Here is a 25,609-nt window from a genome sequence, read left to right as displayed (position 1 = left end):
ACCCGATGGACGGAGTAGATGTCACCAACATAACAGGGTGGGCCCCACAGTGCTCGTCTGTCGACGCAGATTTCCTGTGGAAGCCTTTAGCAGGAAGTTCCTGCGCTGGTAATTTAGGTGGGGCCCACCGTGATGTTTGTGAGAAATCCACCCCGTCCATTCATTTTGAGAGCTCATTTTAGGATACGTAACAAAAAATGAACTGGATCCAAGACACAAGTGGGCCACACGAGAGGAAGCAGTGGGACACCGTTGAAATAAAAAGCCCAACTCATGTACCAAATGGGCTCATAATTTAAGCCTCTGGCTCAACTAAAAACAAATTATTAAGCCCAGCTCGACCCCTTTACTAACCAGGCCAAGAATTCTTACCCTGAACCTGACCCACGACCCATGATCCTGTTACTGGACCCAACCCACTTAAAACTCGTCAGGCTCAACCCCAATCTGAACCTAGTAGCCGCCCTCAATGGACTACGGACTAAGGGTATGCCTGGCTTTTACGCACTGGGTCTGGACAGACCTCAGCCTGGACCTATCTGGGGTCAGACCCAGATCCACCGACTGCCTTTTTTTTTTTTTGTTGTTAGCTCCACCGACTACCTAGATTAGCCAAAACTCGCCTCAGAAGTAGGTCGGGTTGGGTTGGGTCAGGCCAGTTGACCAGCGGGCTAACTCAACACATTGCATGCGAGTCCTAGAGTCTACACCACCTAACCTTGCGTCTCAGAAGAATTCCGGCCGTTGACATTAGCATCCATGGGCTCCTCCAATGCAATTGGAACCATTCAATGGACCTCAAGTGGACAGTCAATAGATAAAAATAAAATAAAATAACAATGCCATTCGTTGGACAAACCTAGCCGTCCAATTAGTAGCTTGCAAATAGACGGTTAGAAAAATAAATAAAAAAATCTCCAATGATTCACATTTCAGCGTTCAAAATCCTGTGAAAGCGGGCCCACCTCGCTCCCCGCAAAACACCACCGTTTCCTCCCTTTCAACTTCCCGTTACCAACCCCAATTACAAAAATACTCTCCCAATGGCCGCCTCCTTGCTTCATCCCACCCCTCATTTTTTACCAAAACCTCCCTCGTTTTCAACCCTCCCTTCTCCCAGGCCCTCCTCTTCCTCTAAATGCATCCCCATCGCTCGATCCGCCACCCGCACCGCCAGAACCCTACACGTGTCATCCACCGATTGGCCCTTCGAGCAGCGAATGCAAGAAGCACTCCACGTTCTGGACCTCATGGAAACCCAAGGCATGTCCCCGGACCCTTCCCTGTTCTGCATTCTCCTCCGGAGCTGTGCTGACGTGGAAGATATTGAAGTCGGCAAGATGATCCATCAGAGAATCTTAGAATCCAAACTACAGAACGACGTCTTTGTCGCGAACAATCTCATCAAAATGTATGCGAAGTGCGGGTGTTTGGAAACCGCTCGCCAGCTGTTCGACGAAATGCCCCAGAGGAATATCGTCTCTTGGACCAGCATAATATCCGTGTATAGCCAATCGGGTTTCCCAGATGAAGCGCTTCGGTTGTACGGTATGATGAAATCAGCCGGGGAAATCAAGCCTAATGCCTTTACTTATACCATTGCGTTGAATTCTTGTGCAAAGACGGGTAATCTGAAGATGGGTGTTGAAATTCATGAGGATATTTTGAGGGACGGATGTGAATCCGATGGTTTTGTTTCAACTGCACTGATTGATATGTATGCAAAGTGCGGGCGAATTGACGATGCACATGATGTGTTTTATAAAATGAGTGAACCATCAGTTGCGAGTTTTACTGCAATGATAGAAGGTTACAATGCGAATAATCGATCTAAGGAGGCAATGGATCTTATTCGAAAGATCCTGCAACTGGACATGGGTATGGAGATTGCGAAGGAGTTAGGTTTTTCTTCTATGATTAGGTCTTGTATTTTGGAAATGGCACTCAAGCAGGGGCAGGAGATCCATGCTCATATGATTAAATCCGGGTACAAGCCAGGGGCACGAACGATAAGTGCTCTTATAGTGTTGTATGAAAAATGTGACAGGATGGCGATTGCTCGCCATCTCTTCGATGGGTTGTTAGGGAAGGATGTGAGTTTGTGGGGTAGAATGATCTTGGGATACGTGAGGAACTGGTTGCATCAAGAGGCTTTGGAGCTTTACTGTGAGATGGTGACTGTAGATGTTGAGCCTAGTCCTTTTGTGCTTTCTCAGGTTCTTAAAGCTTGCATGGCAATATTGGGTCTGGAAGAAGGGAAAGTGATACATGGTCGAATGATCAAAGCAGGTTATGGTCTATCCGATTCATCGATGATTGCTAGCCTTATGAAGCTGTATAGTAGGTGTGGAGAACTTGAAGAAGCTAATAGGATGAAGAAATGCTAGAAGAAGAAGGAACGGAAGGGACCGATGTTACTTTCTTCTTACCATGGAAGAATGGAAGGTCGGATGACCGCAATCCAGGGGGAATTTGGTTGAAATAGTGAATTTCTTTTCCAAGTTTCTGCATTGGAAGTGAACGAGCGCCACACTATTTTTGGCTGTTTGGGAAGGAGTAAGGCGTGTTTGGATGCAGCATTGAGTTCAATTGCACTTATTAGGCTAATGAAGTGCAAATAACCGAATTGTGATTTCCCTCATGGCGTTCATATTGAGGGTAGGTACTCCAACTTGCAATTGGTGACCTGCGGCTTCAACTTGAAAGAAATTCAACTTCAGCTTGACTAAATCAAATATTTGCAAGTTGATTTACTTGTGTATCCAAATGCGGCCAAAAGCAAATTGTAGGTTGAAGAAAGATGGAAGAGTAGTTTAAGCCTGTTGTATATCTCAAATGTTTAACTTTTGCAATTTTAAGAAAGCCAACATATCCAACAGCAAATCTCTGCCATCAATTTCTTATGACCAAAGCCATAACCATTGTCTAAATACCCAACGACTCAACTCAAGAAGCCTAGAGTTGATGAGCTTATTTTTCTATGTTCTCTTCATCCTCCTTTGGTAACTAAGCGGTGGTTCATATAGTTTAAAGTAAAGTTGAATTTGGAGATCATTAAGGGTTTTGAACATGAAAGTAAAATAGAAAATGAAGACCCTTTGTTGCACACATATCTTTTAGGGCTCCTTTGGATTGTGAGAAAACAAAAGAAAATAAAATGTACTTTTTTTCATCAGGGGATGTCAATCATCACACTTTTCTATGAGGTGAGCATGGTCTCACAAAAATGAGATTTTCATTTGCTATCCAAACAGGATCTCCAAAATGAAATCTGAGGTCAATGATGCCATTTAATTCATGGGAATCTATCATTGGATAATCATAAGATTTTCTTCTATTTTATTCTCTTCCCCCTCAATCCAAACAGACTCTTAAGCATAATTGGGGTAGGGAATACTATAGCAGTGTATGTCGCTTGATGCTCTAGCACTTGGAAGTTCTATGCTTGGCTCACATTAACTCAATTAAACAGGCTAAACTAGGTTTCCAAGTTACAGCTCTGAAACTAGATTTGTGAGCAATCCTAACCTCTGATTTGTGGACCCTTATATGTTCAAATGGGACCATTAGATTATTTTTGTTGTTTTGTTTTTTTGTTTTTTTTAAATGCATTTTAACTGTTCAGTAAATGTCCATTGATCCAACAGTTAGATAATAAAACAAGTGTAATTTTTTGTTCCTGATACATCTAAAATATGACCTGTAATTTGGATAGTTTACTTTGAATAACTTGCATGCCACGTACGCAATTGCTAAGAAATTTCTAAGTGCCTGCATATCATCCATCGCATTTTGCCAGCAGTACCATAGTTTTTCTCAATTGGGATTTCTTTGCCAGGAGTACCATAGTTTTTCTCAATTGGGATTTCTCCTAGTAGATTTTTAGCTTCGGCTCTTGCCAAAAATTATGGTCCATGCACCAAACCCCAAACCGCCCCCCCCCCCCCCCTTTGGTTTTTTTTTTTGTGTGTATGTGTGTGTGTGTGTGTTACCTCACAACCCTTTTATAAGTTTACTCAAGGGTGCATTTGGTTGCACTAAATATCATGAAATTTCATTCTTCATTGTTAATCAGTCTAATTTGGTACATAATTTCATGATATTTCATAAAATTTGGTGCAACCAAACAACGAGAAAGGAGATTCAATGATGATAATCGTACTTGCATCTTCTCCTTTGGCCCTGCTAATTGGACTGACTGACTGCAGTGAGTAACAGGTCCATGGCACATGTGCCAATGTGTCACTCGTATATGAGCTGTGGGCTATTCATAGTTGGGCCTACCTCGACCATGTCCTGGCCCAAAAATCAGACCGGGCATTCAGTTTATCAGGCGGGTCACACCTGTGTGAGTAGAATTGACAGTTACATGTCAATGAACTATAACCCATATCCATTACATACGTGGCCCACCTTAGGAGTGGAAGGGCTTGATTCTGTGCCAAGGCATGATCTATGGAGGGCCTCACTTCATGAATGGCCCACACCTTGCATGCGTGTGCTGCAATGCCTCTCCTAAATCTCATTCGTACCATGTGGTGATCCAGACCATTCATTAGTAGGTCACACTAGGAATTGCCTACTTGGCAAAATTCTGCGGTCATGCATGTGTTGAAATCTACTCCTATAACTGACTCCCAATGCAAGGATCGCCAATCAATGACATCTTTTCCATGTGGCCCGTAGGAGAGACATCAGATTGTGTTAGGGCCAAGGCTGGATAAGCCCATATCGGCCCATCTATTAATCAGCCCACACTAAAAAAGCTACTCCATGTATTTTGATTACTACACAGTGGCATGGACATGAGATCTTAGATGGTCACCCATGATTCACTAATCCCATCCCAGAAATCTGGCTGGCCCACTCATCAGCTGACCAACACATGGTTGTTGAATGAAGACTATTGGTTTAGGGTTGGCAATGGGCCAGGCTAGAGCTGGGCTGTTGTTGGCCGTAGTGTGTATGTGTCTATATATATATATATGGGAAAAGGTACTATGCGCTCGACCTCACGATAAGCTCCCGTGAGGTCGAGCTGTGTGGGCCCCACCGTGATGCATGTTGACCATCAACACCTGAGTTTTGAATGCTGCTGAAACTTGGTCTGAACCCTCATCCAAGTGGGACACACATAATGGATGGGCTGGATTTGCAAACCACATCTCGGTGGGCCCAAAAAATGATTATGAATGTTTTAATGGTGCACGGCCCCTCCCCACTTCTGTATGTGGTGTGGCACACACAAGTCACGGATTGACTTGATTTTTGAGACCTAGGCCCACGATGGAATGGTGCATCTGACTGATGGGGTAGATGTTCGAAACGCATCACGGTGGGGCCCACACAGATCAACCTCATGGGACGGACTCGTGAGGTCTGCATAGTACCTTTTCCATATATATATATATACCTTCGCACCTACGCATGTGCGCACCTTTGCACACGTGTCATGGGTGTTGAATCCGAATGGTCCATAAGATGCAGAATCCCATAAAACTTGAGGAGGTGAAGTTTCACTCTGATCTAAGATTCTGGTGGGCCATAGGAAAGAGAAATTCAAATCAAGGGAAGAAATTGTTTGCATTTTTCATGGCCCACTGAAGTTTTGAATCAAAGTAAAAATTCGTAACAAGGAGTTTAATGAGGTTCTGCTTCATGTGGACGGTTCAGATTTGCTAGACTCATCAGATATGATGAGTTCTCAAAAAAGTTTGTATGTAATACGTACGAACGGGTTCGAAGGTGAGTGTTTCCGTGTGTGTGTGTGTAGGTTGAGCTTTGTGGGCCCCACCGTGATGTGTGTCGAACATCTACCCCATCACTAAAATACATCATTCCGTGGTGTGCCACGGCCTTAAAAATCAAGTCAGTCCATGACTTAGGTAGGCCACACCACATACAACAATTGAGAGGGGTTACCCTCCCATTAAAATATTCATAATCATTTATTGAACCAGCTAAGATGTGGTTCACAAATATAGACCATCCATTGTGTGTGTCCCACTTGGATGAGGAGTTAGACCAAGTTTCAGACTACATCCAAAACTTAGGTGGACCCTATAAAGTGATTTTATATGTTTTAGGCTTGTCTTCACATGGTTTTAGATGGTATAGCCCACCTTAGTTCCGTTTATGGCTGATTTTTGGCATATACCATAATTTAAAGGGGACTCATCAAATGCATGGCGTTGATGTTTGACACGCATCACAGTGAGGCCCACACAGCTCGACCTCATGGGAAGTTCCCATGATCTCGACGGCATAGAACCTTTTCCCATATATGTGTGTGTGTGTGTGTGAATCTTAAAAGAGATATCTATCGAAACCTCCTGCCCGTCTGTTTCATAGCTTGCTTTGGACCGTTAATAGAACTTAGATCTCCCACTCTACAGAAAAGGAAATGCCTGCTTGTAGACGGTTGGCAATCCAACAGGGCGTAAGGAAGAAGTAAAAGCTGTCGTCGGCCCAAGGATTGAGTATGGGTTGGGAGAATAGGATCTGCTGCACACCACCGTAGATCGACTATTCAAAAATAAAATGTGGGCTTCTCTTATTACTGAGCCTACATGTTTATAGGCTTCTCTTATTCCTGAGCCAGCTGGTGGGGCCTAGACCTAGAAAGAAGACAGGCTTTTGGTGTATATGTGGGGCCCTATCTTGAGTGATCCATGGGTAGTGATGATTCCACATCATCACCAACCGAAGGCTAAGAAAATAAGTTGGGTCCAAATCTAGATGCTAGATCCATTATCCAAAATCCTTAAGATTTTGGGTCTAAGTCTCCACATGGACAGTGTGTGATGAGAGGACTGGATTCCATTACACATTGATTGTGAGGTCGATAGTGATGATGGAAGTGTGGCCCCATCGTTAGCGTATTCAACAAGCTAGCCCATTTATATTATGCACATTGTTCCTCTCCAATTTAAGCCTAGAGTTATCGCATTTTAGTTAAAGTACATATTTCAATTGACTTATTACATGAATATTGAAAGTGTATGATTATTTAATTAAATTTATATTCTTACAAATATACTACAGGATTTAAATGCATTTCAAAGCCTGGACAACTAAATACAAAATTTGAATCCCTTGTTATTTTAATTTTATTAGTAAAATGATTTCCATATCACTTTGATTCCAACGCATTTCAAATACAATTTCAAAAGATTTTTATATCACTTTGATTCCAATGCATTGGTCAATTTTCTATGATGCTCATCATGATGTATGTGTATTGTTCAAGTTGCCATTTAGTTTTTTTGATTGTCTTAGAACTTGATTAAAAACTGAGACAAATTTAAATCTCAGGTAGGCCAAAGTATAGGAAACAGTAGTTATTGAATGTCCACCGTTAAAAACCAGCTAAGGCTTGCAATAATTTTATTTGACATCCAACCTATTCATTAAGTCATAATGAACTAAACAAAGGAATAAAAAAATAAATATCAAATTGAGAAGATTTTAAATGATAGTCATGTTTTGTAACCTCTGAAAAGTTTTTAAATAATAGTCATTCAAACAGCATTGTTTTCCATGATGTGGTTCACTTGAGACATGAATCTTCGTCATTTTAGGATAGCATCATGTAATGATCCGGAAAAAAAAGAAAAGAACTAGGTGGATGAAACACATATATCATGGTAGGACCCGCCAATCGCAGTCCTCCAAATACATGGTGCCATTGAGCCTAAAGTGGCCCTAAAGTGGGCAATCTTAAAAATGAGAGCTGACGCTCTGGACACGTGTGCCAACGGTCACACTCATACTCCGGCAGTGCACTAAAGATTTTCTTGGAAACCGCGTGACATGGCACTGGCTCAAGTTACATTACCCATGGGCTCGAAAGGCCATTGGCAGGGAAGAATACCGATGTCAGGGAGATATTTACGAGAACGATGCAGTAGGGCTAGCCACATGTAAACCATCCAATCATCTACTTCCATATGGAAGCGCTTGGATTCACAACACCTATCTGGGCCGTCTACTCTTGCACTTCAATCCAAAAAATAATTACTAGAAACGGGCGGTTCTAAACGTCAGTAACTAAAATATCTTCTGAAAACGATCCCATCCATCCATTTTCCATCCACATGTAAATGGACTGTTTTACTCCTAAAATGAGCATGAATTTCGAGAAAGCTATAAAAATGGTTCGGACCAAATGAACAGTCCAGATGGATGGCATGGACTGTCCACATTCCATGCAATGGATGGAAACCTTTACATACACAGCACACTGGATCATTTATCAGATATTATATTTTATTAGAGGTTTATATAAATTATAGTTGAATAGATAGTTTACGAACCTTTAATAAAAAGGGGGTTTCCTATAATACATCACAATGTATTTTATTAAAATACATCGAGACTTTAGAGGTTGGGTTTGGCTCCTATTCATTATCTCAATTAGTTTATATGATAGGAATCATCGGAGAATGACTGAAAAATAAATTATAACGTTGAAAATCTTAACCCTTTGATTATGCAAAGGTCATGATGACCGTCCATATTCAATTAAAGCAAACAAATTATCACAGCTTGAAATAATTTAATTAAAAAGTTTTTGTTTTTCACCTATCCATGATAAAAAAGCTAGGCCCATCTTATAAACGGTTTGGATTGTGGGTATATGTTCCACATACAAAGGCTAAAGTGCCGACATACTGTATTTCTATACGTTGGGTTGTATTATAGCGAACTGCATGAATAACAGGTCTATCCATATTATAATTATAATTTATAGACCGCCAGATAGTTTGAAGAGGATTTTGGTAGGGTACGGTGTTCCCTACCACAGTACCGCATAAGGGTGCGTTTTCACTAGTATTTCATCTCAAGTGATGATCTGAACCGTTCATATTCTCATTACTGATTTATATAAGCTATGACCTTATAATTATTCTCCATTGATGATTGAACATTTGATATTTGGATTTGAATATGAACCATTCAAACTTTATATTTAATGTTCGCAGTGCATCTTCATACACAATCATCGTCCAATAAATTTCTTAGGATGGCCCCTGAAATATGGAATCCAAATATGAACGGTCCAGATCATCAACGAGGGATCAAAATCCGGGGTGAAAACTGCTCCCCGTATGGTAGCTGTGCTACGGTGACCACCGTATCCTGCCATTGGAGAAAGATCGTGCCCTCAACTCACTCATTCCCTTTCTTGAGATGACAAACGTCACACAATCCATGATTAAAATAACTAACTATTGGGAATCTCGCGTTAATACGATAATCATAAGAAACACAAATACGTGCCGTGCCGTGCCACATGTGATTCAAAACACGTGTCATACATGTGTACGATCCACACCGTTAATTTCGTCTTTTCAACGGTAAATGGCCCAATGACTAAAAAAAATACAATATTTGGACGATCTATACTTTTAATTGGTATAATTCAAATGAAACGGCTCTTATTAAGCGGGGAAAGAACCACTTATTAGATATTGATATATATCACAATCTAAGAAAATTTAGCTATGCACCAATCAACAGCTGAAATCACAGGATAATCGGTTCGGATCATCATAAAAATGTGACACGTATGTGTTGCACTGCCCAAAGATATTAGAAGGCCGTACATCGAGATGCAGGTAATCCACTCCCAATGTACAAAATAATATCTAGTTTTGTCTCTTCTGTCGCTCTTCTTAGAGGTTTGGACGGCCTGCGATTCAAGGCTGCCACTAAAAGCTGACTGAGCTGGACCCCACATAGGTAAAGCACAAGATAGATTTAAAGCGGATCCTTTCCAAATAACGTATTACTGCCCTGTGTCCAGCTGCACCATACATGCGGTTTTTGGGGGCTTCATGAGCTATCAGCTCCCCTACTCTCATACATTACAAGTGGTATACATGCGGCAATCCTCACCGTCTAAATTATAGCCCAAAGGTTCACAATGATAATAACGAACGGTTGTGAGTGACCAAAAATAGACGGTGTGGCTAAGGCACATAAATCATGGGCCCCACAGAGTTCACCAAGCACGCTTACCGTACTGAGATACTCTGTACGCAATCCGCTTTGAGAGTACAAGGTCACGCCAGAGTTTTCGTGCAAATAAGGAGTTGAAATCGTCTCTGATAAGAGACGGTAACCAAAACAAAACCCAAACGTGTCAGACGGCAACCTCTTTTCAGATTTGAAAAGGCCAACACATTTCTCTTTCTCGTTTAACCAATTTCTCTCCATATTCTCACATGATATTTTGCTTACAAGTGAAAGCTCCGACCTTCCCATCACATGTGCCACGCTTTCACGGTCATCTAAAAACGCAGGCCGTTTCAGTACTCGGACGGTTCACTGCAAAAATAAAAAATGAACGCCAGAAATAAAATGCTTTGCCTATCCCACTTGTTTTGTGCATCAGGTACCAATTGAGAATTGAGTCTGAATATTTAGCAAGGCTGTCAACGGGCCAGGCCTGGGTTGGTCTTGGCCCGGATTTTGATCTGTTTCGGACCGGGCCTACCTAAAATTGTGATTTTACAGGCCCAAGAAGGTGCGGACTTTAACATGGGCGCACCTTGATCTATGTAATGTATATCCAGATTGGCCCTCTAATTTTTTAGATCATTTTAGGGCTTGAGTCCAAAAATGAATTAGATCTAAATATCAGGTGGAACATATTATAGGAAATGGTAGTGATTAAACACTCCATTAAAAACTTCCTAAGGCCTACTTTAATGGTTATGAAATATTTATTTGCCATCTGGATCTGTTGATAAGGTCACGAAACTAGGGATGAATGATATATATATATATATATATATAACTTATTCAAAACTTTTGTGGCCTATAAGAATATTTTAATGGCCAATAACCACTGTTTCGTGTAATATGGCCTACTTTACACTCACTCAGTAAAATGATTTGAAAAAAACGAATGGACCCTGTGTGGATATAAAATATATAAACTAACATGGTCATCACTATAAGGTCCTTACCTAATCTACTTGTAAATATTTGGATGAGGAGATTAATCACGTATCCCAAACCCCATAGAGGCGGATTGCATGATGACTCTCCCAGTACCAACGTGGCTACTGGTTTGTGGGCCGTGGAGCCTACCACATGTCTTTTATCCATGCTGTCCACCTATTATGCTAGTTCATTTTAAGGCACTGGTCTAAAAATTAAGGCTATCAACTGACTTAGATGTGGTTGGTCTTGGCACAATTTTAGACTATTTTAGGGCCGGCTAAAATTGAGCCCAACTCAGCACCCTACTAAAATTGAGGTAGACCAAAATCTTAGGTAGAACACATCATACCACAAAAACAAACACAACCATTAAAATTTTCCTAGGCACACTGTATTGTTTATTTGCTATCCAACCTGTTGATTAGGTCGCATAAACCCGCATGAAGGGATACTCCAAATACCACATGATTCAAAACTTTGGTGGCGCTAATAAAGCTTTTAATGGTGGCCATTTCATCACAACCATATCATATGGTGTTATCTACCTATGCTTTGGATTTGCCTCATTTTTTGGATTCATCCCCTTAAATAAGCTGCTAAAATGAATGAGCAGCTTAGATAAAAACATATACATCATGATGGAGCCCACATAGAACCACCAGTAGCTGACAGAGTCAGTATGCAATCGGCGTCAACTCCTACCCGATGGAAACGTCAGATATTTTACACGCGTGCCATTTGGCATTTAAGCTTGCTTGGTGGAAGGTGGTGGTGAATAATTGTTTTGCATGTGTGAGCAGTTAATTATCTACCGAATTACATGATAAAAGTTTGAAAATTCGCTATTATTCTCTACAAGAGTTGTTGAATGTCATTTTTTATTTTTATTTTTCCAGTTGAAAGACGCTTCCTTTCCTCGACAACCACGATGAAATAAGATTCTCCAATTCCGAATGAGGGCCCACAATAATGTACGGTCCACATCTCCTCCGTCCATGAGGTGCCAAGCTTAACATATATATCAAAATCAGGCACCCTGAAAAGCACTGGAGATTTTATAGCAATTAAGAACAATTTGGATCGGATAGCCACATTTAAAGCATTCTGGATTTTGTGGGGCCGTCGTTTCGTCCAATCCCATTATAATATGCACCCACTACGCGAATGAACACTACAAAGGTTGGGCTCTTGAGGGGCCACCGTGATGTTCGTTTCACCCACCCCGCTGTCTATTTTGCCAAATCATTTTAGGTTTCAAGCCGAAAAATGAAGTATATCTAAGAGAAAACACTGATTTGCCTTGGTAGTGCTTTTTGTGGGCTCCACCATGGTATTTTTTAATGCACCTTTCATATATTTTTTAAAGAACATTTTCAGGCACAAGTCTACGAATAAAAAAGATCCAAAGTTCACGTGGACCACATTACAAGAAGCAGTGGTGGTTAAATGCCTACTGTTCAAAACTTTCCAGGGCACATTATTGTTTATTTGCCATCTAACCCATTCACTAGATAAGAAAAGGTCGTTGAAGAGAAAACGCATATATCAACCTTATCCAAAACTTTTGTGGTCTTAAAAGTTTTTAATGGTAGGCTTTATATCACATTGTTTCTTGTAGCGTGGTCTACATGAGATTTAGATTTGCCTTCTTCTTTAGCTCATGTCCTGAAACAATCTGGAAAAATTGATAAGCCACATGGCTGAAACACATGCACACATCATTGTGGGGTCCACATAGCACCTGTCATTAGTAATAGTTATTTACAGAGTTAGTAGCCAATCTGCCTGGCTGTACTGCACACCAGCGACCTCGCTTACGTCACCAAGTTATGTGGGCCCATCATGAGGCACGTGTTATATTCAAACTGTCTGTCATTTTTGTGAGATTGTTCCAAGGTTTGAATCTAAAAAAAAGACAAATTCAAAGATCAAGTGGACATATTTGGACACATTCCCTAAAATAATCTCTCCAAATTGATGAATGGTATAGATATAATAAATACATTAATTATGATGAGGCCCACTGAATTTTGATATTCTTTCCATTGTTTGTACCGTTAGTGGCTTAGCTGTGCCCGGGCTCTTCTGCATGCAACGTATATACACCAGCGACGTCGCTGCTGTGCAGTACAACAACTAATCAGCTTCCCACGAGACCTTATGAACAGCTTGCATGGCAATTAACCATCACAGTGGTCGCTGTAAAGTTTTTAAGGTGAGCGTAATAATCATTGCTACTTCCTTTGGTGTGGTCCACTACAGCGTTAGGGCCTGTTTGGATTCATGTATAAGGGTGTATTGTTGTATTCAACTACTGTTCATGTATATGTTCAATCAATTTCAGAATACATCTAAATCAACATACTATAAATTAATGTTTGGATACAAGGTATTGTTCAGGCAAGTATATAAATTCTTCCTCCGATCAATATTTGGATACGACGTACTAGGGCTGTGTATTGTATATACGTATAATATTGATAATACTTGTACGACGGTGGAGAAGATTACATGTCTCTTGTTCTTTCTTAGGTTTGTTTTTTTTTTTAAAAAAATAAAAGTGTACAAGATTACATATATCTCTTTCACGATAATAGACGGTGAAGATGCGAGACTCAGCATCATGGCGGTGGCGATAACGACCACCAAGATCTTTTCCAGAAATCTCTCCATAGCTAGAGAAAGGACAACACCACCGAAGTTGGGCCCACCAGGATCACTCTTTTGTGGGGTGGAAGAGAAGCCATCAAATCCATCAATGGTTGAGTATAGTTGTGGAATGAGCCGATCTCGTTAATTTGCTTCGGGTGGACCCCACAAGCGGCAAGATCAATGGCTATGACTTGGTGACCTGACGTGAGCAACATCGAGAGTTTGTACCAACTCTAAGCTCCATGGCAGCCTCCATGCACTGGTACGAAATGCTTATTGCTTTCTGCCGTCATCTTTGCTGTTGTGTTTTGCCTTATTTGAGATCATATGCCTAATCAAATGTATAGTTTAGCTTTAGGTGATGCAGACTATTGATGTAATGACCCAGCTATGATAGAGACGTGATTGCTTGTGGCCATGGGCTGCGAGAAGTTCCTTTGGTTAGAAGCTATCTGGGACCCGTAGTGAGAAATCCACTCCATGCATCAGTTTCTCAAACTCAGGATAGGACAGAAATACAAATATCAGGCAGATCCAAAACTCAAGTGGGCTACACGGCAAGAAACAGAGAGGATAGAGAGCAATCAAGTCGTTTCGCTTGGGAATATTGAGCACTGAAGAGACTGCATTGCACGATGCAGTGCCGTCTAAAATCACATTACCACCCTTTGAAATTTTTGAGCCAGTGATGTATTCCCGCGCATGGTAAACACCAGACGCGAACTCCAATTCAAACACGATATAACGAAAAAACCACCTTTAATACAATACAATACACCCTTATAAGTGAATCCAAACAGGCCCTTAGATCTACCCAATTTTTAGGCTTGATCTTAAAATGATATGGCAAAATAGATGAACGGTGTGGATGAAACCCACGCATCACCGTAGCCCCTCAGAGCTTCTGTCAGTTCCTAGCTAAGGACGGGTAGTACCCAATCTGCGTTGAAGGCCGTCTAACCCTGGATAGTGTCCTGATATAGAACTTCTATGACTGTGGTCTAGTTGAGTTTTGGGCCTCTCATGTTGTAAATTGAGTTGACTAAATGGATGAACGGCCTGGATACAACGCAACCAACGTGGTGGACTACCTATAGCTTTGGGTAAGAGGGAGCCGCGTTCCTCCGAAAGAGTTGGCATCTGTCCAGTGGGCCTCCGGACTGTGGGATGCGGATTTCTTTATCATAAAGATCCGGCGCCGGAAATCTAGGTGGGCCAACTGTGATGTTTGCCAGAAATCTACCATGTAGATTCGTTTTGTGAGCTACTTCGATAGAATGAGGATAAAAATTAGTAGGATTCAGGACTACGTTGGCCGCACTAAAGGGGAAGGTGAGTAGAGAAATTATTAGGATAGACAGAGATGTCTGGTTCAAAACTTCTGTAGCCCGTGAATATTTTAACTGTGTACATTCAATCGTCACGTTTGCGGCTCACTTGAGTATAGGATGCGGCTCATTTTTTGCCCATATCCTAAATTGAGCTCACCAAACGTATGGACTCGATGAAAACATCACAATGGGCCCCACCTTTTTTTTCTTTTTTTATTTTTTTTTACACATGCACACACACACGCTTACACACCCCACACACGCATGCCGTCGGATTTCACCACTGATGGGTACTCGACCCCTCGACCCGGTGTTGAAACTCCTGGGAGTCTATCACCCGGGTAAGAGTAAGGACCCTGGGCCCGACCTCGGTTTACAGCGCAAATACTTCGTGAGAAGGGCTTTGGCAGGAAATCCGCTTCCGTGACGGAACGGATTGGCTACTCCCCCTTACACCAGCCCCGTGGCTTGTGGTCGGTGCTCTGTGTGCCCCCAGCATAATGTATGTGTTTCATCCATTCCGTTCATCCATTTTTATAGATCATTTTATGGCTTTATGCCAAAAACTAGAGATATATAAATCTCAGGTGGACCACACCACATGAAAACAATAGTGGTTGGATATCCATCATTAAAATCCTCCTAAGGGCCACTGTACTTTTTATTTGACATCCAATATGTTGAGTAGGTCATACATGCCCAGATGAAGGGAAAAAACAAAAATCAGCTTGATCTAAAACTTTTATGTGCCCAAAATGTTTTTTAATGGTCTACACTCATTCAACACTGTTTCCTGTAATGTTGTCCAGTTAAGATTGGGATATAACTTATATTTTGTGTCATACATAAAATTATCTGTAAAAATATATGGACGGCATGGATGAAACACATACATCATGGTGGCGACAACGGAGCACCGACCACCAGCCATTGGCTGGTGTCAGGGGGAGTAGCCAATCCGTTTCTGTGGACGTTTCAGTATCCTTTACACGTTGGACGCATTTACAGTTTCTATGTATATTCCTGATGCATCACACAATGCCATTCGTATCAACAACTTCCTGGTCTGGAACTATCATCCACTGGATTTTCGTATAGCGTGCCCTCGACAAGATGAACGGTCCAGAATCACCAAAAACGAGTGTGTACTGGTGCGGACGAGTCCTACTTCGTCTCGCGACGAAAATGGTATATATCGGATCGTCGTTATAAAATGTCGCGTCATTTTGTCACGACTTCTCAATTCATCGTCAGACCTGCCCACCTATCCTATGTAAGGTCGGGTCCCCCTCGCACCATCTGCATCATGAGAAAAATATTTGATACTCTGGCTGAGTGCGATTGATGATATGCCGGCACTTATAAATTATATAGAAATTACATATGTGGCATATGCTTAATTTATATTAAACCGTCCAGTTTACGCATAAAAAGTTTAGATGTATCATGAACTAATCCGATTGCTTTTATTATCATATTTATGGATTTATATTCAACGGTTAAATAAAAAGTACCCAATTGTTTTATTTCATTAATCAAAGTGTCCACGAATCAGAGGTTCGGATTGCTAAGCAATCTAATTTTCAACATGTAACTGGAAGAATGTGAGTTGCAGACTTTAGCCGGTTTATGTGTGAGTTAGTAAATGCCACGTGTATCATTTTTAAGTGCCTTCGTATCAGGCATCACACGCAACCGGAGTATCAAATAATTAACTATCGAACGAACCTTTTCTTGTGGTTGTGGGTCCCACAAGTCATTACCTGTCCTTTCCGTCTACCTTACTTGGAATCCAGATCGACTACTGCAATAAAGTCGTAGGAAATTTCCATACTTGGAAGATCATGAACTTACATATGTACGCACAAGGAAATCGGACACGAGGAGTCTATGAAGTTCACCGTACGGTCTAGATCATGGACCCAACAGTCCATAGCTAGGGTATTCGCTGAAGATTTGATAGTAAGTTGCTGCTTGTTGCACTTTCAGTGGATGGGCCAAACATGAAAAAACCAACGGTCCAAATTTAAGAAACAAATTTCCTTTGAGATGAGGTCGCATGAGCCATCTGTTTCTAGGACCACACCATCTACAGTGGGTCCCACTAATTTAATGATTTGGTTTTTCGGTAAACTTACGCCACGTGTACCACCTGTACGCATGAGTATGCAGTAACTTGTTCTGCCGGAATATCCTAGAATAACGGGTACAAAATGCTCATTCTCTTGTCTTTTCCCGGCCTTTCGAAATCATCACGACGGATTATTTTATAAATTAAAAAAAAAACTTTATACTCTGGTTGAGGGTGATGGTTGATAGACATGCGCAAGAGAACAGACGTGTTATCTAGATAAATAAAATCAAAGCCGTTCAAATAGTGAATCCTATGAGGGCCTGTTTGGGAGCGTGGATTTGGAACCCCTGGATTCGCAACCCCCAGGATTAGAAACCCCCTGGATTGGCAATCCTCTCGGTGTGTTTGTTACCCTTGATTGTGAATCAACTTTAATTCAAAAATACCTATACATTATAATCACGGGGGTTTGAATTTAATTACTAAATCAACTTTAACATCCCCAGTTAGTGAGATATATAATTTTTGACACTATGGTTGTGGTAAGCCCATTAAAATATATGTTTTGCCTAAAAGTAATGAAATTCCAAGTCTTAGATGGACCACAAGCACAAGATCATGTTTGAGTGACTAACCAACGATTTTAATTGCTGATTGATATGGACAATAATTGGACGGTGTTGGACAATATTTGGACGGTGCTGATCTACATGAATAATGTTTGGACGGTGCTGATCATTGTTAGTAAGCCATGTGTCCAGTAGAATAATAGTGTACAATGACATACATTTATACTTGCAACTATTCAAATGATTTTAGGTGTAATCCAAGTTCTCACCTTGGATTACAAACTCCCTCAAAAAGGGGATTGAAAACCCCCTGGATTGGCAATCCCCAGTTGCTTTATGCTGCCAAACAACCGTGGGGATTTGAAACCCCCTCTAATCCTCTCCAATCCCCTTCAATCCAAGGTGCCGAACAACCCCTAAATCTTGGAAAAAAAACTACAATAACGAGATCTCTTTAACTTGCCGATTGGTGGACTCTAAAAGGATGGATGAAATGATAAATAATAAGTGTCCTAATTCAACTAATAAATGACCAATAAACAAAGTCTAAATTAACTTATTCATTCTAATTTTCTTTTGATGAGAGGTCCCAGAACTTGGACGGTTTAAATTGAGTTATAGTGGGCCACATGTTCAAAATACGAGCATCGGCGTATGAACCGTCCTACTCTACTGCCGGAGTATGAAATAATTTCCCGCCTAGAAAACGTCGCGCCATGCATCTCCCATCACCATCTCCTCTCTGGTTTGAGAAGGGTTGCTGGGTACGGTGGCCCCTACTTATTAATGGTACGGTGGCTGGTTTTAGCTCTCCGGATTGCATTTTAAATAATGATCTAAACCGTTAATATTCTGAATTCTATGCTACTGAGGCAATTGTAAGAAAAGTTTATTGGGCGTGTGATTATTTATGAAGATGAATATTTAATGTGTTATGTTCAAATCCAAAATTCAAAGGTTAGGATCATAAATGAAGCATAGTTATAATAGTATAGTTTCTATTTTTGGTATTGAGAAGATGAACGGCCCAGATCAATGTAAGGATGCAATCCGGGGGTGGAACCAGGCACCGTACCATACTTAGATACGAGGCCATCGTACCCTGGCTTACCCTTACTGATGGTTTCTTTTTTCCTGAAAGCTCGCAGCAGAAAGCCCTGCAACTGAAAACGAAATCGATGAACCCTCTTTTCCCGCCTCGTCGCACCTAGTCACGTGATCCACCTGATTTATTACTAAAAAGCCCCTCCTGCCTCCTCTCTCTCTCTCTCCCTCTCTCTCGATCGATGCAGAAGAATCTCTGCCGTAGAAATCTCTCTCTGTATCCATGGCGTCTCTAACCCCAGGCGTACTCTCGAAGCTTCTTCAGCACGCGAGCACCGACGTCAGGGTCGCCGGCGAGCACCGGACGGCGCTCCTACAGGTCATTGGAATCGTCCCGTCCGGCGGGGCGGACGACCCGCTCCAGAGCTCCGGCTTCTTCCTGAAGGTCTCCGACTCGCTGCACTCGACCTACGTCTCGATCTCCGACGAGGACGCCGATCTCATCTTCAGCGACAAGATCCAGCTCGGGCAGTTCGTCCACGTGGCGCGCCTCGATTCGGCGTCGCCTGTTCCGGTCCTCCGCGGCGTGAAGCCGGTGCCGAGGAGGCGGCCGTGCATCGGCAATCCCAAAGACCTGGTTTCCAGCGATCTGCTACCGTTCCGGCATCGGAACGCGGAACCGATATCGGATGGGAAATCGTTGCGGCGGGCGTCGTTGGGGGGGAGTTGCAGGGAGGAGAAGAGGCCGAACTTGGATTCGCTGCGGCGGGGTTGGGAGAGGAGCGCTGGTGCGCCGAAGAAGAATGGAGTCGTGAAGCCTCAGCCGTTGGATTCTAAGTGGAAGGAGAAGGAGACGTCACCTTCTTCAGATTCTGCTTCTGTAAGTCTCCATTTTTCGCTCTTTCGCCATTATTTATTTATTCTTGATTCTGTGAATCGTGTTTGTATGTATAGATTCTCATGTGTGGGAGGAGATGGTACATTTTTAACAAATATTAGGGATTATGTAATCTGAAAACGAAGGCTAATCGCTGCGGCATGTGATCTGAGTCGTTCAATGGTGGGCCCCACAATTTATGAGGTGTAGCCCAGTGATTAGACTCGGCCCATTATCAGTTGGGCCTCATGTGTATGTTGAATGTGGATGATCCCTTGTCAATGATTTTTAACCGTCCATCTTTTCATACCGTTTGTTGGGCACACGTGATGATTGGACCGGTCTGATTCTGGACCCCACGCATTTCATGGTGGCGGCCCGCTAGTTGATCGGTTGTGCTGAGCTTTGGGCCATGGCACGTAAACGGTGGAGCCCGCTGCTGAACGTCAATGAATCTTGCAGGCACAGCAAGAGAGGAGAAAGTAGGATTTGAGTAGGAGTTGGCGGGTAGTGGGCGAATACACAATCTTCTATTTTGCAATTTGCTCAGCCCAACAAATTGTATGTGTGTAGAGCCGGAGCTGTGTGGGGCTCATGGAGATGTCTGTGACAAATCCACCCCGTCCATCTGTTTTGAAAGACTACAATAGGATATGATTCTAAAAATCAGGCAGACTCAAAACTCACGTGGGCCATACGACACGAAACAGTGGGGATTGAACGGCTGGCAGTGGCAGAAGTTTTGTATCAGGATGATATTTGTTCCTACAGCTTATCTGAGTGGTAATAATTCTATGAATGGTTTGGATGGCATATAAATATCATGGTCACTTCCAGGAGCGTTTCAACGGTGGACGTTGCTGTTTCCATTGTTTTGTTGGTGTGGCCCACCTGAGTTTTGGATCTGCCTGATTTTTAGAATATCTATTGTGATCTTTCAATACCTATGGATGAAGTGTATTTGTCACGGATATCTCTGTGGACCCCACACAGCCCCAGGCAAAGAGAGGCAAACCGCTCACCCCCCAAATCAGGTGACTCTAACCATAGACTGGACTCTGTTAACTGTAGACCATTTGCAATCACTTTCCATTTGCTAGCTTTGAATCAAATGGCTAGGGACATCTCTGATCTGAGTGATGCTGGGGCATGGTTCATTTGATGCAAGGCACACCAGATGAATGGCTTAATCTACTGAAAGGTCTGTACAACCTGTATCATTTCTGGAACAGAAAGAGTGCTGTGAAAAAAAGAAAAACAACGGCAATAGACCCCCTCCGGGGGACCTCCCAAAATCTCTTACTAATGTATGGTTTCTTTCTAGAAACATCCAAGTAATGAAAATTCCTCATTCCCATATTAAAAGCTGTCTTGCATCAGACACAAAAGGAATATATCTAACCTTGAGTCATGAAAAAGAAGAAGAAGAAGAGTTTAGGTCCTGTTTGGTAGACATTAAAAATGATATCAACTCATTTTTGTTGATAGTAATTATGTATTAGAGATCTTGATCTCCAATGCATACTGAGTTCGTGTTAACCGTAATTATGTATTAGAGACCAAATCTCTAATATATAATTCTGTTAACTAAAATGAGATGAACTCATTTTTAGGTGTCTACCAAACAGGGTCTTACACTTTTTCAAGACGGGAGTCCAAGCTATTTATGAAGCCACAACTGTAAAATTACCAACAACCAGGAATCTATCATTTTTAGGTGTCTACCAAACATGGTCTTATGCTTTTCCAAGACCTGATTCCAAGCTATTTATGTCATGAAGCCACAACTGTAAAATTACCAACAACAAGAAATCTTTCTCAAACTAGTTACATAACAACACCATACGAACCTATCGAAACTATGTATGGGAATTTTAAAAAAAATGTACCTGCAAAAAATAAAAATTGTGAAAATGGTCTGCATCAAGTTGGTAAACAGATTATTGTTCTGGCATTTTCTTTTGTCATTGTCAATATGCTGTTGCCACATTAAATGAAGGCTTTTTCTATATTTTAGTGTTACTGACATTGCCCTACTTGTTTACATAATCAATCAAGCAATTTGACCTTAATACAATCATGGTCTAACATTTTGTGTTGTGCATACCCATTTCTAGATGGCGATATTGTTATCTTCTCCGTGGTCATAGTTGTGCTGGTCGTATTTCTGTTTGGCAGGTTCTTTCAGATAAAAAAGCTTCTCCCAGGCATGAACCATCCTTGAGACGTCAAAGTTTGAGCAATTCCCCATTGAAAAATAAGAGCAATCACATGGCATTGAAACCAATGAGCAAGTCATCAAAAAGAGAGACCAATTCATCTGTGGAGGCAGATATTCAATCTCATCTAGTTAAGGTGCATTTTGGTCCTAGAAATTGGCATCAGACCATTTCCTGGGATGTACTTCCATCTAGTCTTCATGATTTTGGGAAGGTATGCTCCATATTATTTCTGCACGACTATGAATAACATTTCATCTTTACTGAGTATTGATTTTCCATGAAATTGATGGTACTTCTAGGATGCTTTGCATCACAGGAATGCTGCGTTTTTGGCTGCAGTGGATGCTCTGCAGGAAGCATCTGCAGCGGAGAGTGTCATTCAATCTTTGAGGTATTGAATTTTTACTGGTTTTTTAGCTTTCTCATATGTTGTCATTGAATAATCCCATGAGCTTTGGGTTAATCACTATTTTATGAGTTTCAAATGTCTTCATGTATGTGTTTCTTTTCTGAAGAAATGTGGGTTCCCTGTTTCTTCTTTCATCTCACATGAAAAAGAGATGGAGGGAGGCTGTCTCTTCATCCATCACACAATTTTTGGTCATGTTCATGGTGTAATCAGTTCAGAATTTTGAGATGCCAACTTTCAAGCTTGTCTTTGAAAAAAAAATAAAAAATGGTCTGGATGACCTCACGTCCTCCCCTGCGTCAGGTGTTTAAGGTGCTTTTAACTTAGACACACACTAGTTGGTGTTAGGTGCAAATGAGGTGCCAGTATTGGCGCATACATGGACGGCTTTATAGTTATCTTAATCAAACTAGGAAGGCCCATTTGGTTGCAGGGACGAATATTTGCAAGCCAAAGAGTGCTGTTGGGCTCATTATCTCTAAGCCTATATTTCAACGGGTTCATTTTGGATGGAAGTGCTTATGTGTGAAGAATTCTCACAGGTGTTTTTCCTTTAGAAGGAAGAGAGTCGAGCTGGAGAGAGCTAATTAAATAGGAGTAAGTCCCATTCCTTGATGAATCTGTCAAGGTTAAGGATTCACCAACACCACCTCAGGCCATTTCCATCACAGTGAGTGTAATCATAACCTGTGAGAGTTTGTCTTGTATACTACTCCTGTTGGAAATGCAAACTACAGAGTGACTTCAATCCCCTTGTTCCAAGTGATGTGCGAGTTTTTAATTTGGCCTTGTGAGTCTCAGGATGTATTCTGCAACCAAATGATTGCAATAACATTGAAGTGCGATGTGGCTTGCAGGGGTATGCAGTTACCCACATGAGTGTAGATTGAAGACCTTGCTGTAGCTTAAAATGCTTTAAATAATTTTGGTGAAAAAGTGTTTTTTATTTTTTATTATTTTTTTAATTTTTAAAATTTAATTAAATTTTTTTTTTCTTGGTGAAAGATCGTATCATGATGTTGTTTGTGCATCCTGCTGGAGTGGATAGACTTCCCTTTGGTGGGCTGAGTATTGGGCTTATGGGCTTGTCCCTGTTGTATCTGATCCTTAGCTCATGGGCTAGGCTGGCCATGGATTCAGTCAACTCATCAGCTGCACCTGGACATGCTTCAATCCCACATGGCCCAGTCCGGATCCATTGACAAATGTTTCGATCCTTTGGTTTATATGGGTGGTACTGTTTGCCAAATGGTACTAAAATTGCATCAGATCCTCATCTTCAGGAAACTCTTCCAACTTCTATTTAATCATTTTGTTTCTCAAATTTGAGCATGTATGAAAATCAAGCTTCCTTGTTCATTACTGTCCTTGTTAACCTGGCGTTCTCCAGCATGTTTGCAGAACTTTGCGAGACTGCTGAACAAGTTTCTCCACGGCTCTTGGTTGAGCAATTCCTAAACCTCCATCAGAGTATGCAGCGAGCGGCTACCATAACAGATGCGATGCTCAAGACGAGATATTCGGAAAGGGAAACTTCCACAGCCACTGGTTCACAGCTTCAGCCGCAAGAAGTTCCCAAAATTTTCACTGATAAAACAGCAGATGCTACATCATGGGTCCAAGCTGCTTTAGAGACGGACCTATCATCGTTTTCTCTATTAAGCAAGCAAGACAAGAGGGGGAACCTACACCATGACCAACATCACTATCTGGTCTTGGAAACTTCACTGCATCAAAACGAAGGGAAACCAAAGAATCCCATCTCTCACAGCAAACAGAATCCAAAGAAACAGGCAAGCTTGCCTGCTTCGAGCACCAAGGGGATATCTTCTTCTAGACGGGTGGGAATGCCAGTAAAAAACAAGGCTGGCGGTGAAAAGCGTGAGCAGTGTAAAGGAAGAGGTTTGAGGGAGATGGCATCAGTCGCAAAAAGTCTCGTCTCAGTTTCTCGCGGATGGTTCTTCAGGTACTTGGACAGCGCATTGGATGATGGATTTGGAGGGAGAGAAGGAGATGGAGATGGTGAGATTGCAGGTATTCTTGGGCAGCTTAAGAGAGTGAATCAATGGTTGGAGGACACAATTGGGGAGGGACTCGAGGTGGATGAGAACGTGGAGAATTTGAAGAAGAAGCTGTATAGGTTCTTACTAGAGAATTTGGATTCCGCCACAGTAGCTAGTAGGTAAGGAAAGAACTGACAGTAGAGGGACTCGAGTTGGATGAGAGTGGAGGATTTGAAGAAGCGGTACAGGTTCTTACTCAAGAATTTGTATTCCGCCGCAGTAGCTAGTAGGGAAGGAAAGAGCTGACAGAATATTATTCAAGCAAGCTAATTTCTAATGAATTCATTGAAGTACAGTCTTACATGTATTATGCACACATAGGTGACAGAATCTGACCAGCACAATTCGACTTTTCCCCCCCTTGAAGAAGAGGTCGATGTTGGGTTGGAGCTTTGTCCCAATGGAAAAAGCTGCTCCCTGATCAATAGATATGTGTCTAACCTTATTACTGATCTTTCTTGATCAATACAGCGGGTGATCCTTACTGCGAATGACTTTCTATTTCATATACATGATAAATGGATTTATCGTGCTAGTTTGAAATTCATTTACTTTTTTCTTTTTACTGTATCCTTCTCAATTCTTTCTGCCATTTTGAAATGCATGGTTGTAAGGGATATGAATCAGAGATGTGATCTGAACGAGCTCGATCGCATAGCTCTGATGTCATATATTCTTATACCGAAGGGGCAAATCATTATCATAATAGCTGTCCCCCAGCAATTCCAGTCTGTTTTTGAAAGGTAGATTCAGGCCTTCATCATTTATGAACTTCACGATTTAAAATGTTTTTGACAGTGGGGCCAATCTTGATAAGTGGTGCACCAGGGTATGATAGGCTCCTCCATCAGCAGTTGGATGACTAGGTCTTCTTACACACAGGTTGCCTGACTTGGGTCTCATTCATTGTGCACAACAGGCTGTTACATGCAACATAGGATCAGCGATGTGTGGACAGATCCAATCTCAACGAGTGGAGAAACCCACAGTGCAAAAGTTACGGCCTCTGATGCCATCATGCACCACTCATCTGTTGGGAAATAAATCATCAACAGGTGAGTTAAATTTTATGATTTTGCACTAATTTCTTATCCATGGGTTCGTTCCTCAATACGTGCGTGAGAGGAAAAATGCCCACATTCAAATTGACTGGTTACATGGGCCATCTCACATGGATGGCACGGCCCCACTTCCTAAGTTAATCAGTTGAATCGCATGCCGGCATCCTTTTCTCTACCTGCGCCTGAGCATTTTCTTGCCAGTTATTGCAGAATGCTCTGGTTGTGTGGTTTTCACTTTGTATCCAATACTGTTGATATGATGGGCCTTGTTTTGGATGATCCATGCACAAATATCTCAGATAGTAAGATCCTAGCTTTAGAATATTTGGTCTCTCCAGGTTAACTGATAACTGC

General features: G+C 41.7%; 2 protein-coding genes across 2 annotated transcripts; both read left to right on the top strand.

Moving 5' to 3' along the window:
• The first annotated feature begins 1,043 nt into the window (after positions 1–1,043).
• Positions 1,044–2,387, top strand: LOC131223988 (pentatricopeptide repeat-containing protein At3g12770-like). Its single transcript, XM_058219578.1, has one exon. It carries the CDS (start codon positions 1,044–1,046, stop codon positions 2,385–2,387), a length of 1,344 nt encoding a protein of 447 aa, XP_058075561.1.
• A 16,342-nt stretch (positions 2,388–18,729) lies between these two features.
• Positions 18,730–24,737, top strand: LOC131222665 (uncharacterized). Its single transcript, XM_058217819.1, has 4 exons — positions 18,730–19,503; positions 21,679–21,933; positions 22,022–22,113; positions 23,522–24,737. The coding sequence occupies exons 1-4, from the start codon at positions 18,907–18,909 to the stop codon at positions 24,315–24,317; spliced, it is 1,740 nt and encodes a 579-aa protein (XP_058073802.1). The 5' UTR covers positions 18,730–18,906; the 3' UTR covers positions 24,318–24,737.
• Positions 24,738–25,609: the final 872 nt, after the last annotated feature.

This window comes from Magnolia sinica, chromosome 13 (genome assembly GCF_029962835.1).
Source record: "Magnolia sinica isolate HGM2019 chromosome 13, MsV1, whole genome shotgun sequence".
In the NCBI taxonomy this organism is placed as follows: domain Eukaryota; kingdom Viridiplantae; phylum Streptophyta; class Magnoliopsida; order Magnoliales; family Magnoliaceae; genus Magnolia; species Magnolia sinica.
This window is presented reverse-complemented; position numbering and strand designations above follow the sequence as displayed.